General features: G+C 45.2%; 1 protein-coding gene across 3 annotated transcripts in view; it reads right to left on the reverse strand.

Moving 5' to 3' along the window:
• palm1a (paralemmin 1a) overlaps positions 1-12,695 on the reverse strand; it is a 75,859-nt gene that overhangs the window by 28,899 nt on the left and 34,265 nt on the right. For all 3 annotated transcript variants that reach the window (XM_070447500.1, XM_024003920.2, XM_070447499.1), the window contains exons 2-3: positions 5,460-5,505; positions 2,517-2,597 (exon numbers count right to left, since the gene is read on the reverse strand). In XM_070447500.1, coding sequence (XP_070303601.1) covers positions 2,517-2,597; positions 5,460-5,505 — 127 coding nt within the window. The remainder of the gene's footprint in view (positions 1-2,516; positions 2,598-5,459; positions 5,506-12,695) is intronic.

The raw sequence follows: 12,695 nt of genomic DNA on the forward strand, positions 1-12,695 counted from the left end.
CAGGAGTTCAATTCTACCAGCCCCAGCCAAGTCCTTCTAGATCCCTGCTGTGCTCATTCCATAGAGAGGCCCCTCTACTCCTCTAGACTTTAGGAGTTGGTGCCCAGTTCCTTGCACAACCACTGCCAAGCCTTACTGGCACGGTTAACTACCCCCCTAAAAACTGATTTGTCAATGCAGCACTCATAAATAAACTTTATATTAAAAGGAAAGGGTGTAGGAAACCATCATACTCAAGACACCATACCACTCCTTGSAAATTGTGGGAAGGTACGATTTTGGTTTCTCATTGGTTCTGGGAACGAAGCCATCATTTTCCTGTCCGGTAAAACTGAATGTTTTTTAAACGTTCTGAGAACGGAAGTGAACATTTTGCCTGTTCTGGAACTTTTTAGGTTGCAGGGAGGTTCTGAGAATGTTTTACTATGGTTCCCTGAAAGTTTTCCTGGGAGGTTTTATTAACGTTATGAGAACTGACGTTATTTGAAGGTAATTAAAATGGCAAAATAGCGCTCTGAAAACATTCTCTAAATGCTGTAAATGTTTTGAATGAAATGTAAAGGTTATTTGGAGTTTTTTTAATAACTTCCTTAAAACTTTTACTGAATGTTTTAATAACACTGCTAGCTTAGTTTAACTGTTAACACCAAGCACAGATAGGACACATGGAAATTAATTTACTTAGACATTAATCATGCAAACACATGTCTTTTTATTTATTTATTGTGGCACAGCGTCAGTGGTCTTCTGTTCTCTATCCATGGAAGTTGTCCACTGGGCCACCAGGATGGGGTTTGCATGCTATGATTTTTAACTCATACAAAGCAGTTTATTTTAGACTGTTTCGCGTTGTTGGTTGTAGGTGCGCTTGACTCAGCAGCCCTAGCAAAGTGTTCTGCCTACCCGGCAGGCCCAGAGTGCAAATCAAGTGCACCTACAGTATATGCCTACCGCTGGCGAATCAGATAGCTCAGATCACCGTGTCTACACAGCTTCCCCGAGCCATAGACTGTAAAAWATAATCCTCGAACGCACATCAAAGTTGATACTGTGAGATTTCAAAACTTTTAAAACCATGACTAGAGAAACACGCAAAGAGATGCTGTTTTTATAAGTGAGTTCATGTTTAAGTTGTTATTCAGCACTGTCAACACTTTTATAAGCCATAAAATGCCCGTTCTCCCTACGTCCACTCACACTACAACCAGCACTGCAGCTGCAATGAATGAGTATAGCAAAGTGTGCTGATAAGTTTGAGTTGTTATTATTAGTGGCTTGTGTCTTTTTCAATATCGTGGAATATTTCCCTTTCGCTGGTCATAGGAGTAACAGCATGAATTGGTGCATGGGGCAGAAATAATGCAGTGCGACTTCAGTTTCACCATCAGCTGGAAGACTGTGTCCCCTTTTCTCAGCGGAGGGAGGGAGAGCGGAGGGACGGTGAGTCTGGTGAGAGGCAGCCTCACCGCTGCTCCCCCCCCCTCAGACTGACCATCAGATGCATGCCATCAGTCTCCCCCCCCCCCAAATTATCTATTACCAGCGTAATCATATACCTATTTTTATATATATAATTTCTAAATGGTCTGAGAATAACAACACTGGCAGGYCAATTCAAGCATAGCCAATATGCAGTGATAATGTATTGGGCCTATAGCCTACTGCACAAGCCTCATTGCTWCATAACTGTTTTTAATTGGTTAATGTTGCATAGGCTTATGTTTTTTAAGTTGCGGTAGATCTCGGCTTGCATTTTGACTCATAAAGTAATCTTGACTCAGAAAAAGTCGGTGACCACTGAGATAGAGGATAGAGAGAGTTTTTTTGACAATGAGAATGGAATTGTTTTTAAATAACATTCTTAGAACTTTCTTTGAATGTCACTATTGTTTTCTTGTGTTTTTTTTGGAAAGCTTTCTTAATAATCTGAGAACYTGACTTTAAATAGAACCATGAGGAAACCTGTAGGAAACGTTARGCRGAAGTACTGAAATTCTCACAGAAGAACGTTGTTTCTTAATATTCTCTGAACTATTTGAGAACATTCCCAGTGTCAAACCAGTTGAAGAACGTTCATAGAACATTACCAAAAATTGAATTAAATGTAACCATGTTTGAACTTTTAGGAAACGTTCCGTTAAAGTAATGAATATGCTGAATATCCTTAAATATGCTGAGAATGTTCCAAAACTATCCTGCACCATTCCCAGATAGTTGTGGGAAGGTTGTATGCAAAACAACCATAGGACAACCACACACAAATGTCTGAGATGAAAGTGATATAAGAGATAGCGATTCGGACGGCTAAGACATTTTCCAAATTCTCGGAGGGGTTGCCGTGACAACGTTGGCACTACTGCACTCTTCAAAGTGAAAAATACTTGTACTTTCCAACACTCCTGCACCCAATCCTGTTGTACTGTGAAACCAAAATAACTGTACCCAACAGCTGGATGCTCAGTGTCCCATCCACCCCTCAGTGTTCCCCCAGTGTCCCATCCTGTCCCCCTTCTTACCTTGAGGTGAGAGAGCTGTCTCCTGTCATCTTCCAGCTGCCTCTTCTTATTCTCAATCTCTGTCTGCCTCTTCCTCTTCTCCTGTTGAAGCATAGGAAAAACACAGTCAGTATGTGGGGAGAAGAGATGAAATGCACACCAACAGTAAATAGTACGGATGGATAGATTATGGAGCCCTGAAGGTTCCTAAGTTGTAGCAAAGTGCTAGCAACAACATGATGGTGAGTTTGATTCCTGCATGGGCCAAATATACAGAGATAAGCTTCACCAGGCCATTTCCCCCTACTAAGTACAGAGGAAACCATATACACTCTCCTGCTAAAGAGCTCTTAACTGCAACAATTACAGACTTTGGCATGTGCTATGTCATTGACTATTAAGCTTGGGGCCCTAGGTCTGAACCCCGCCCTGTGCAACTGGGTCCTGGACTTCCTGAAGGGCCATCCCCTGGTGGTGAAGTTAGGAAACAACATCTCCACTTTGCTGATCCTCAACACAGGGGCCCCACAAGGGTGCGTGCTCAGCCCCCTCCTGTACTACCTGTTCACCCATGACTGTATGGCCACGCACGCCTCCAACTCAATCATCAAGTTTGCTGACGACACAACAGTAGTAGGCCTGATTACCAACAATGACGAGAGAGCCTACAGGGAGGAGGTGAGGGCCCTGGCGGAGTGGTGCCAGGAAAAGAACCTCTCCCTCAACAAAACAAAGAAGCTGATCGTGGACTTTAGGAAACAGCAGAGGGAGCACGCCCCTATCCACATCGACGGGACCGCAGCGGAGAAAGTGAAAAGCTTCAAGTTCCCTCAGTGTACACATCACTGACAGTGATGAGCCCCTCCTTCAAGGGGGCTTATCATTTGGATATTTTCTAGGCTGAACTTCGTATTGCGCTAATAAGATGTCTAATCTAAATCAACATGTGCTCTATGTTGAGAATAGAGAAGGTTTTATAGAAATGGTTGATTTGAGGTTATAGGAACACGTGGCGTGACTTTAACTTGAACCTCTCTTATGCCCTAACACGACTTATACTTCATATTCAACCTCGCAAAAATCGATGCACGCACATGAACACATGCATGCAAACACACACACAGACACACAGGGACGCACGCGCACACGGACACAATGGGCCGTGCATTTCTCATTGTGACAGGGTATTCTTTTTTAAAGGTCTGGTCATACTGGGCATGACTTCCTCTCTGCCCTGCCCCTCAGAGACGCCAGCTCCACAGAAATACAATACACAACCCTGCCAACTAGAGTCCAATCCGAGAGAATCCACTCGCCCCTAAACTCAGGCCTTTGTCGGGGCATAGTGGTAGGGGCTAGGGGTTGATTTGGGATTGTTCTCTTTCTATGCTGTAAATAGCAATCACCCTAGTCGGCTGAGGGCATGCCACATCCCTCTGTTTATCAAGGAAAAAGGTTCACTTCACTATCTGTGGCCCTATGAGAAGACCTGCAGATCACACACCCACACAGCACACACACACACACACACACACACACACACACACACACACACACACACACACACACACACACACACACACACACACACACACACACACCCACACACCCACACACAACAACACCACACTGTCGCCTGGCTCCAACATGGTACATGGGAGAGGAGTATATCTGCCACATCAGCACGAGCTTCATCTGAAAGCAGTGGACACGTGGTGAAGAGGAGGAGATGATATGACTGTCCCAACAATAGAAGGGAAACCAAGGGCACAAGGAAGATGCTGGCCCGGTGCGCGCGTTGGTTAAAGCACATAGCTCACAACACTACAGCTGTGGGTTTGATTCCCACGTGGGAGAATATACTGTATTAAGTTGCCTTACTTGATCATTATTATGGAGGGAGTGGTGTGAAATGTATTGAAGTGAGTGTTATTACTGTAGTGTTGACACTCGTGTTATTTACAGTGCCCATTTAAACTGTGCAGTCTGCAACACTGGCCTTGGCTAAGTCTTTCTGTCGTTTTGCTCTCATGCAGCATTATTGAAAGGGACAGAATGAAATTGAAAGACTGAGAGGAGACAAATTGGAGAGGAGATGGAGAATAGAGAGGTAGGGCAGAGAAAAGAAATGAGACAAAATCTTTAAACGAGATTGATGTGTGTGTGTGTGTGTGTGTGTGTGTGTGGTGTGTGTGTGTGGTGTGTGTGTGTGTGTGTGTGTGTGTGTGTGTGTGTGTGTGTGTGTGTGTGTGTGTGGTGTGTGTGTTGCTGATCGATTGGTGCATTAGAGGCTGCATTACCCCTCTCTGTGGCTTACTAAAACCAAAAGACCAAAGAACAAAATGGAGGGAGTTTGAGTGTATGTGTGATAGGGTTGTGTGTGATAGGGTGTGTGTGTGTGTGTGTGTGTGTGTGTGTGTGTGTTGTGTGTGTGTGTGTGTGTGCGTGGTGCAAATAAAAGATATAGAAGAGAGGAGGAGAGATGGAGAGTAGAAGGGAGAGACGTAGAGCGGGGGAGAGAGAGGGAGTCAAGAGAGGGGAGAGAGTAGAGAGATGGAAGAGAGAGAGAGTGGAGAGAGAGGGGAGGGAGAGAGTCGAGAGAGAGGGAGGAGAGAGAGAGTTGGGGGTGTCTTCGGAGGAAGACGCTGAAAGCCATGGGCTTATGGATCAAAAGGTTTTATTTCTCCTTCCCAGTCGGTTGGCATTAATGATTAAAGCCACTAAAGAGGATACGCTGGTGGAAAGCTTCGAGACGGAAATTAAAGTGGAGCAGGAAATCTCCCGTCAAATCCATCAAAACAAAACCAGTCCATCTACTACTGTATATAAACATATTAATTGCAATCGTTTCGCTGCTCGGTAATGTCGGAGTGCGTTGTGTACATTATACTGTATAGTAAGTGTTTTGACCATGAGAGTGTAACGGTTGTGAACCACATATGGCAGGAGGATCTCATCCCTTACCGCTATAGCCTGGAGTCTCTCCTGCTGTGACAGCCCCTCAGACATCCTGCCAGAGAGAGAGAGAAAGAGAGAGGGGGGGTAAGAGAGGTAGGGAGCGGGGAAGAAAGGGAGGGAGGGAGGGGCGGAGAGAGAGAGAGCTAGTTAACTTGTTCAACAAGAAACCCACAAAACAATTGGCCGTGAAGACATCATTCTAAGAAATAGCCAGCCTTACAGGTTTGTGGTCTTGGATACCATGGGTCTCTTCGCATTTAAAACATAATGAGATGTATGGGAAAGGCCAGGTTGCATTCCTTCCACCGCTGGTTACCTTAATTACAAACTATTAACTTAATTTCACAAACAGGCATGAACAAACATCGCCCACCCACTCCTTCTCTCTCCGTCGAATTCAGACACACACGAGGTAAGCCAATGTTGCAAAAGCATTCGTTCAACTGAATACCAGACAGTAATACCTAATACATCGAAAGAAGAAGGAAATCATGATTCCTTTCTGTAGTGTGTTAGGGAGGAGGTATTTGGGATATATTCTTTTTTTCACTGCACGTGACGAATAAAACGTGAAACTTGAAACGCGCGCACACACACATACACAGAGAGAGCGAGTGAGAAAGAGAGAGAAAGAGAAATCTGGATTTCATCCTCCCGTCCCATTGACAGTTGTAATATCTAATTCCTGCCTGTCAAGCATTTTACTAAAGAGGAAACATATGTATGCGTCTATGCTTTCATACCTGAGGAATTCAGAGCATGTGCAGATCAGCTTTCCTACACACATTCGTTCCTGGATAAACTCCTAGTCATACTGTATATGCAATAGTGTATGTGTATGGTTAATTGCTGGACTATAGCTGAATTAGGTCCGTTTAATTAGTTCACATCACCACAAATACTGTAGCAAAGAAAGTATCACCTCGTGCAGAGGACTCAATAGGTGGAATGAAGCCCAAAAAATGACGACCACACAAATCGCTGATTCATTGGCAACAGCACGACTTATCACAACCCACACAAGTTCTTTGACTTAAGAAAAACAGAAAATATATGACCAACACCTTAAAGAAAGTATTGACTTATAAAATAGATACCAGGGATAATTCTGTAGAAGGTCCACCTCACACTTTCTCATTTTGATATCTTTGTGGGGAAATAAGGGTGCACATGAACAGTCACCGATCACCACACGAGGTAATTCCATTTATCTTATGAAACAGGAAGATAGAAATTGTAACAAGGGTCATTGAGCAAAGAAAATATTGATGTCGGGCGATAATATGCTGCAGGCCTATTGTTGACAATGTTTCTCAAGCGCATGCCTGGCTAATTGATTCCAGATATTCAGGCCACAAAAATGTGCGGCCACATATTCACACAGTCAAACACAATAAAACACATTAACACACAGTGAATGTCATATGGTCCCACTTTACATGAAGTGTCKAAAAAARCTACGTACAGTATTTACCTGGTACTGTAGCTACATATGTAGATAGGTATAGTGTAATTACAGTGTAAGTAGGCTACAACTGTTGTCAGGTTTGCAGTTTGTGTTATTAGACACATTTGAATCCTTATACGCATTATATTTGTAACTAAACTCAAATTAATGGTGGCCAAGTCTACCCTTACATCAGAACAATTGTTAAAGATTGCCAAACCATACAGTGTTTATATCACACCAGGGCCATTTCATCAGAGCTAGTCAGGATTGGTCCTCTCTCTGGCCAGTTTGAGTTTGGCCCTGGATTCATTTGGCTCCTCCATGTTCCAGAGGATTGATCTGCCATGCCTACTGTGCAGCAGCCCTTGTCTCTATGCTCCAGTTCTCATCTCTGATAGGTCTGTGTAAGAATGCCAGAAGGACAGCCTCTCCTTGACCTTTCAACCCCAGAGAATGTATAACAAAAGGACAATCTAGCCTCAAGCAGCAATGGCCAGTAGCTTAGTGGTAGCTTAGTAGAATAGGCAAGGACCAAGTTGAGTGAGTGCACTACTCAAGAAACCTKATCTAAAAGAACGATCGACAACAGTAGCAATGCATTGTCACTCTGGGTTTCGTGTGSTAGCCAAGATGTCCGACACCGTAATGACATAATTAGATAAATAACAGTAAGACAAGTTGAGCGTGAAATAGGGCAAGAGACAAGCTGAGGCTCAAGCTGGCTCAATATCAGCTTTTTTCACGCTAGTTTTTTTTTTAGGGGGAGGGTGAAAATGTATGAATTCTTTCCTGGAGGAGCCTGCAGGGGAACKGTGTCAAGAGAGAGAGAGCATCCAGCGAGAACGCAGGATGCAAGGCTGCCAATGTTTCCCCTCGCTTTCTCCACAGGCAGGTTGCAAAATCCCCCCGAAAAACTGATAGACTTCCAATACCAAAATATGACATCAAGCTGCACACAGTGTCTCTCTCTCTCTACAACAGGGACTGTGACTCTTCGTGTGCACTTACAATGCCTCACACGGCGTAATGACCGACCGCACGTCTCCTGGAAGGTCACAAGACAGACAGCCCGTCTGAGAAGCCTCAGAGCTCTGTATCAGAGCATGCTCCGATGGGAGAAGAGAGGGAGAGGAGAGGTATGCATCCCACCCAGACACCACCACCACTACCAGCACCCCTAGTGCCATTCCATCCCAGACTGGGAGTGTGCTGGTCGGGAACGGCCCCCCTCTGATAGCCCCGTTTGAAAGATGAGACACACGGCATGCCATGAGGGAACGTAGGAATGCCTGGCCTGCGCTACAGCCCTACCCCGCCGGCCCCAACAACCCCTGCCACCCCAACATGTGTTTCCCATCCCCCAGGACCCCCCCCTATATAACACACACCACCTGTAAAAATATCATGCGTTTTTTCGGGGCTCRTAAGTGAAATATATTTGGCTGCTTGGCTTACAGTGGAGAATGGTGTGAGAAGCTGAGGGGGTAAGCAGAGAAAGTGGAGAGCGGTGGTTATAATTCACAACTAGGGCCTCAAGGTGAAACAGCAGAACTCAGCCTAGGACCATGTCTACCAGACATTTTCATTCGCGTAGACACTATGTCTCGCGGGCAGAATGCTATTAACGTGGCTCATCTTCAATGCTACGSTAGGCTAATGCTAATGCTATGTGTGGCTGTGACTGCTGGGTCCGAGTATGCAGAATTCAGCAGAGCTGCATCATGTATGGGCTATTGTCTGGGGGAAATGCCTGCTTGCTGCTGTGTGCCCAGTCAGCAGCTTTTGGCTGACAGGTCGGAGAGAGAGGGACAGGGCAGGACAAAGCCATGTGCTGGCCACCATCGCTGCTGACTAATCTGAATGCTACCTATAGCACCCTCTAGGACACTGCATAAACGATGCTAGCATACACAGCGACACATGCTTTATGCCTCAGCCCCAGCCACAGCTAGGCCAAATCCAAATCTGTATAAGTAAAGGCTATCTACCAATAAGTAAAGGCTATCCACCAATAAGTAAATGCTATCTAAATGGTGCCGGAGCAGAAGGCAGACATTTTATGTGCCCCCAACCGATTGTGTTTTTTTGTTCGTTTATCTGCGTTGTTCGTAACTTATTTTTTTACAAATTTTGTACATGATGTTGCCGCTACCGTTTCTTATGACCGAAAATAACTTCTAGACATCAGGACTGCAATTACTCACCAAGGACTAGCAGAATCCTTTTTCTTCTTTCACGACTCTGACGAGCCCGAGGCAGAGGATATACGGCTCCCTCGGGAACAGGCTCCGAGCCCCGTGATCTGCGTGAAGAGGAGGCCGAGAAAGAGAGGCCGGAGAGCGGGCTGCCTGCTGAGAATTCGAAGGCGATCTAATAAACCTCCACTTCCCTCAATTCTGCTAGCAAATGTGCAATCTTTGGACAATAAAATCGACGAGTTACGAAAAGATTAAACTACCAATGGGACATTAAAAACTGTAACATCTTCTGCTTATGGCTGAACGACGACAACATCAACATAAAGCTGGCTGGTTATATGATGTACCGGCAGGATAGAACAGCGGGACAGGACGGGACATTTTTGTATTTTTGTAAACAACAGCTGGTGCACGATATCTAAGGAAGTCTCAAGCTATTGCTCACCTGAGGTAGAGTTTCTCATGATAAGCTGTAGACCACACTATCTACCTAGAGAGTTTTCATCTGTATTCTTTGTAGCTGTTTACATAACACCACAGTCAGAGGCTGGCACTAAGCAGTGAATGAGCATTGAATGAGCTGTATTCCGCCATAAGCAAACAAGAAAACACTCACCCAGAGGCGGCACTCCTAATAGCCGGGAACTTTAAAATCAGTTTTATTACATTTCTATCAGCATGTTAAATGTGCAACCAGAGGGAAAATAACTCTGGACCACCTACACTCCATACACAGAGACTCATACAAAGCTCTCCCTCGCCATCCATTTGGCAAATCTGACCATAATTCCATCCTCCTGATTACTGCTTACAAGCAAAAATTAAAGCAGGAAACACCAGTTACTAGATCAATAAAAAAGTGGTCAGATGAAGCAGATGCTAAGCTACAGGACTGCTTTGCTAGCACAGACTGGAATATGTTCCAGGATTCCTCCAATGGCACTGAGGAGTACACCACATCTGTCATTGGCTTCATCAATAAGTGCATCGATGATGTCATCCCCACAGTGACCGTACGTACATACCCCAACCAGAAGCCATGGATTACAGGCAGCATCCGCTTTCAAGGAGTGGGTCTCTAACCCGGAGGCTTATAAGAAATCCCGCTATGCCCGCCGACGAACCATCAAACAGGCAAAGCATCAATACAGGACTAAGATTGAGTTGTACTACACCGCTCCGACGCTCGTCGGATGTGGCAGGGCTTGCAAACCATTACAGACCACAAAGGGAAGCACAGCCGAAAGCTTCCCAGTGACACCAGCCTACCAGACGAGCTAAACTACTTCTATGCTCGCTTTGAGGCAAATAACACTGAAACACGCATGAGAGCACCAGCTGTACCGGAYGARTGTGTGATCACGCTCTCCACAGCCAATGTGAGAAAGACCTTTAGACAGGTCAACATTCACAAGGCTGCAGGGCCAGGCGGATTACCAGGACATGTACTGCGAGCATGCGCTGACCAACTGGCAAGTGTCMTCACTGACATTTTCAACMTCTCCCTGTCCGAGTCTGTTATACCAACATGTTTTAAGCAGACCACCATAGTGCCTGTGCCCAATAACACTAAGGTAACCTGCCTAAATGACTATCGACCCGTAGCACTCATGTCTGTAGCCATGAAGTGTTTTGAAAGGCTGGTCATGGCTCATATCAACACCATCATCCCAGAAACCCTAGATCCACTCCAATTTGCACACCGCCCAAACAGATCCACAGATGATGCAGTCTCTATTGCACTCCACACTGCCCTTTCCCACCTGGACAAAAGGAACACCTATGTGAAAATGCTATTCATTGACTACAGCGCAGCGTTGAACATCATAGTGCCCCTCAAGGCTCATCACTAAGCTAAGGACCCTGGGACTAAACACCTCCCTCTGCAACTGGATCCTGGACTTCCTGACTAGCCACCCCAGGTGGTAAGGGAAGGTAACAACATATCCGCCACGCTGATCCTCAACACAGGGGCCCCTCAGGGGTGCGTGCTCAGTCCCCTCCTGTACTCCCTGTTCACTCATGGCTGCATGGCCAGGCACGACTCCATCACCATCATTAAATTTGCCGATGACATAACAGTGGTAGGCCTGATCACCGACAACAATGAGACAGCATATAGAGAGGAGGTCAGAGACCTGGCCGTGTGGTGCCAGGACAACAACCTCTCCCTCAACGTGATCAAGACAAAGAATATGATTGTGGACTGCAGGAAAAGGAGGACCGAGCACGCCCCCATTCTCATCGACGGGGCTGCAGTGGAGCAGGTTGAGAGCTTCAAGTTCCTTGGTGTCCACATCACCAACAAACTAACATGATCCAAGCACAAAAAGACAGTCGTGAAGTGCCTGGCTTTTTGTGTGGAATTGCTAGTCACACATCACCGTACAAGGACTCTACGCAGGATAAGTAAAGGCTATCTGACCAATAATGTATAGCAGGCTATCTTACCCAATAAGTAAGGCTATCTACCAATAAGTAAGGCTATCTCAATAAGTATAGCCATCTCATACGAGGTAAGCTATTCACCAATCGTGTACATGGCTTATGCCTAGAGGTTTGATGGAAGCTCTTGAGTGGCAAATTCCTGAGACGAACTAATCATCTTGCAGAAATTTCAGAGGGTTACTTAGTGGCAAGGACAGTAGTGAATCTATTCGGCAATTATATACCAATCTAGCAGGATTGTGTTTAGTGCTTTTTATCAGTCTGGACAGTATGAGGTAAGGATGCTGGCTTTGAATGTTTGTGTCGGATTGTCCAATTATGAATATCATAGCCGTTCGGAGCATTCAAGCCTATCTCTCAGCCTGGTCACGGTCGTGCATTCTTCTATATGAGCACAACTAAACGGCAGATGGGTTGGAGTCAGGACGTCTAAAGAAGGATGAGATGGGTCCGGGTTCCGGGCAGATAGAGCTTGCGTTGTTCTGCTAATGTTCATATGAAAAATTGTGTCTCGTTCTTGTAAAAATTGTATGGTTCAGTTATATTGGTCGTATATTGGTGTTATCGTGCACATATTAGTAGTTTGAAGATGCGGTTGAGTTTTTGTTTTCAGGAGAGTATATGGATACTATATATTGGAGCAAATAGTGGGGTCTAGAACCAATAGGCCGTGGTAAGAGATGTTCTGTGCGAGATGTAGACTATCTGCCGGCATTAGATCACATTTGGCTCTCTAATTTCCTTTTGGGAGTAGTGGCTAGGAGGTTCATGGGCACTACTCTCACTCATTGTTAAGTATCTATATCCTATTAATACGCTGCGGCACACCAAGGGTGCTCCTCAGCTTTTTTAGTGACGACATTTTTGATTTGTAAATTATTTTATATATTTGTTGTTGAACTTTCATGGTAAAGTGAATCGAGGTGTGCTGTGACCTGGGTGGTCAGAGAGGACTCTGAGGGTTTGAAACAGTGAGCTTGGTGTTACTCAAATGGGTGCTCAGCTCCTAACACACAGCTCTGGCTATTATTAGGTTTTGTTTAGTACGGAGGTGGTGTGTGTTTCGGTGTGTCTTCGTTGTTGTTTGCGTGGTGTTGTGTGTGTGTGTGTGTGTGTGGGTGTGTGTGTGTGTGTGTGTGTGTGTGT

This window comes from Salvelinus sp. IW2-2015, linkage group LG16, assembly GCF_002910315.2.
Source record: "Salvelinus sp. IW2-2015 linkage group LG16, ASM291031v2, whole genome shotgun sequence".
In the NCBI taxonomy this organism is placed as follows: Eukaryota; Metazoa; Chordata; class Actinopteri; order Salmoniformes; family Salmonidae; genus Salvelinus; species Salvelinus sp. IW2-2015.